The sequence below is a fragment of the Malania oleifera genome, chromosome 7 (assembly GCF_029873635.1).
Source record: "Malania oleifera isolate guangnan ecotype guangnan chromosome 7, ASM2987363v1, whole genome shotgun sequence".
Taxonomy (NCBI): Eukaryota; Viridiplantae; Streptophyta; class Magnoliopsida; order Santalales; family Ximeniaceae; genus Malania; species Malania oleifera.
The window spans coordinates 50,618,985-50,622,324 of record NC_080423.1 but is presented as its reverse complement, the minus strand read 5'-3'; the positions used below and the strand labels follow the sequence as shown (position 1 = coordinate 50,622,324).

The 3,340-nt window shown below is 40.8% G+C and overlaps 1 protein-coding gene across 1 annotated transcript; it reads right to left on the bottom strand.

The window, feature by feature from the left end:
• Positions 1-544: 544 nt before the first annotated feature.
• On the bottom strand, positions 545-949 carry LOC131160834 (uncharacterized). The gene has a single exon (XM_058116714.1). It carries the CDS (start codon positions 947-949, stop codon positions 545-547), a length of 405 nt encoding a protein of 134 aa, XP_057972697.1.
• Between the last annotated feature and the right edge of the window lie 2,391 nt (positions 950-3,340).

Sequence of the window (3,340 nt, the reverse complement as noted above, 5' to 3'; positions counted from 1 at the left end):
ATCTCAAACCCATGCATGTCTAGAACCACTAGATTAGCTAACAAAGGCCTCCCCTGAATATCCACTGGACAGTCCCTGAGTACCTTTCTACATATCCCAACAACCCCAGTCGGCGTAGCAATAGACAAACTAATATCTAACTGCTGAGGCTTAAACCCACACAACTTTACATAATTCTGCCTGAAAAAAGAATGAGTTGCCCTATAATCAAACAAAACAGTAGCTTTAAACAACAGTATTGAAATAGTGCCTGTCACCACATCTCCCGCCGCCTTAGCATCTCCTGGCGTCAGTGCATAAACTCATGTCGGGGTAGTATTCCTCTAATGTCCGCCTCGAGGTGCCTGATAGCCTCCTTTGTATGGTCAAGGAGTAGCAGCTACCACTAGCAGTGCTTGACAGTTCCTTGCAATATGTCTAGGCTGGTGGCACTGATAGCAGACAACCTCCCTCGATCGACACTCTACTGGGTGCCTCCTCAAACATCTGGGACAAGGAGGGAGCATCTATCTGCCCTATTCAATCGCTCTTCTCCTCCCTGTCGTCATCCCCCTCTACTATCATATCTTCTCCATGGCCCTTGACTGGACTCTGCCTGAAAATCAGAAGGCGCGGGCCTCTTCCTCTGGCTCTGGGCATCTGTGCCTCTTTTTATGCTGCTCTCAATTACCGTAGCCCTCTCCACTATCTCCAAGAAGGTCAGAGCTTGGAAACCTATCACCTGCTCATACAACTTCTGTATTAGGCCCTCCTCAAACTTTCTTGCCTTCCTTTCCTCATTTGGCACCATATACGGGGCGAATCGGAATAGCTCAACAAACCTCGTTGTGTACTGCTGCACCGTCATAGACCCCTGTGTCAGATGCAGAAACTCTGATGCCTTCACACTCCTGACCGTAGCAGGAATGTACTGCTCGAAGAAAATCTCCCTGAAGCGACTCCACATCATCGCTACAAGGTCAGGCCTCTGCTCCTCAAGTAATCTCACTGACCTCCACCATCACTTTGCTTCCCCGGTCAATTTCAATGTGGCAAATAATACCCTCTGCATGTCTGTACATGAGAGGAATGCTAGTATATCCTCTATGTCTTGAACCCAGTTCTCTGCTACCACTGGGTCCGCTCCTCCAGCAAAAGACGATGGTCGCATACGTGTGAACTGCTCAATCGTGCAGCTCCGCTCTTTTGAGCTCCTGGCCATCTCAGCCATCACCTGCTTATTAACGCTACGCAACACTGCATTAGGATCTGCACCACCCATATTGGAAAGCCCTACTCCATCACCTCCTGTATTCATGTTGCTATTTCCTGGATCCATCCTGTAAAGGAAACAACTAATCTCAGCGTACAATCACTATCACACAACCCATACACTGCAATAACTCATAAATTACTCTTCTATCCATATCCTTAATCCCCATTTAAGATTCAGTCCTACCACTCAAAAACAAGACCCAGCAATAGTATCCATGGTTTTCCTGAGATCGTCACCCCGAGGAAAAACACAGAAACAACCCCGGTGCTCCTGTATCTAGGCCGCAAGATAGAATCCTAAATTCTCACCTCATCTTCTAACAATCACTAACTCACATTTCAATCTACCCATCTCCTATTTCCCTCAAAATCCACTTTTATACTCTAGTATTGTATTTCGTTGTCTACTAAAGTCTACAAAACCTAGTAACCTAGGCTCTGATACCAAACTATGATGCCCCCATTTTTGTACAATTTTTTTTCCAATAATAATAAATAATTTACACGTCATCTATAACACCCAAAAATCGGCCATGTCAACAATCCTACTATCATTCATATGACCCGACCCACATTTGGTACGAGGTAAAAAGTTATTTTATTTATATAACCTAACAACAGAAGTTAATACATACTTAACTACCCAAATACAATACCAAGAGTATCAACATACATACTAATATATACACTACCATCATAACCTAAAAACAACACAACTCTAGGGGAATTACACCTCCCCTAGTCAACAAAACTCACCCTGTGTGTCAGGGTCCCAGCTCCTTATGATCACGAAACTCTATCACCAGATCTATCCCTGTTCCCTAAAAAATTTAGATAATTTGGGTGAAACATATATCAGTAAGAAGGAACAAATTATTTACAGTGTGTGGTCATATGAGTTCAGTTATAACATGCTTTACTTTTCAAAATCACATTTCACCTGAGAAAATACATTGGCAAATATATTCTCATAGTCATATAGATATACAACACAAACTTTTATAAGCTTTAAAAATCATTTATCAAAATCAATCATTCCAACACATTTTTACCAGCGAAGTTCCTGAGAATAGGGAAGATTACCCGCCTATACAGGTAGTTTCCCTCTGCCCTAACACGTTATGCAGTCAGGTATAGCCATATCTGATATCTATCAAGGAACTCACCTTACTCAGTAAGCCCTCAGGAGAAGAGTTTCACTTCGCCTCAATTATTTGTGTCATTAACTCACACAGTTCATTTCTCATATTTAACATTCTTTATTTTTCAATTTCCATTCTTTCTTTCATTTCTCATTTTAGCCAATTTTATCATTCTTTCGCTTTCCGTATTCATTTTACTTTCCAGCTCATGAGTATTCTTGGTATCAAATACCAACATCATATCTGTAACTCATGGTCACCCTAAGGATCTTTCTATCCACACCATGCTTGCCCCCATGGTTAAGGTTGTGTGGCCCGAAGGCTGGATCTAACCACAGTTAGCCAACCTGGTTAGATCAAAATATCATATCATATAACGCATCTGTAGTACGACTAGCCGGCTTATAACCCTGATTCGGACTTAGGGGGCCAAACAACCCTACAAAATGGCTCAGTCGACTGTCACGCCACACGCTCTAAAAGTCCATGTGGTTGTACTAACACCACTAGCAACGGTACCGTGCTCAATATCATAATCATCCGTCAGGGTTCACTACCATATACCCACAATCATTATGCGGTCTTGACATTTCATCAATCATATTCCAGTATATCCCAATTTAGTTCAATATAAATATTGTCATCATTTTCTGTGCACATTTCATCATCTCATAATAATATATATCATATTTCACGTATTTTTACATTTTCCCAAAATACCTATACTAGTAATTTGTACAATCTCATTTTTCTTGCAAATAATTTCTACTAACGTATAAATATCACATTTCATTATTTTCCATTAACCACATCAATCATTCTCGTTTTAATATTTTCTCAGAAAGTATGCATCGGTAAATTTCACATTTTTCAACACATGTCATGTGCCACACAATTTTCATCCAATATTCATAATATGTTAATTTCACACTGTAAAGCATCAC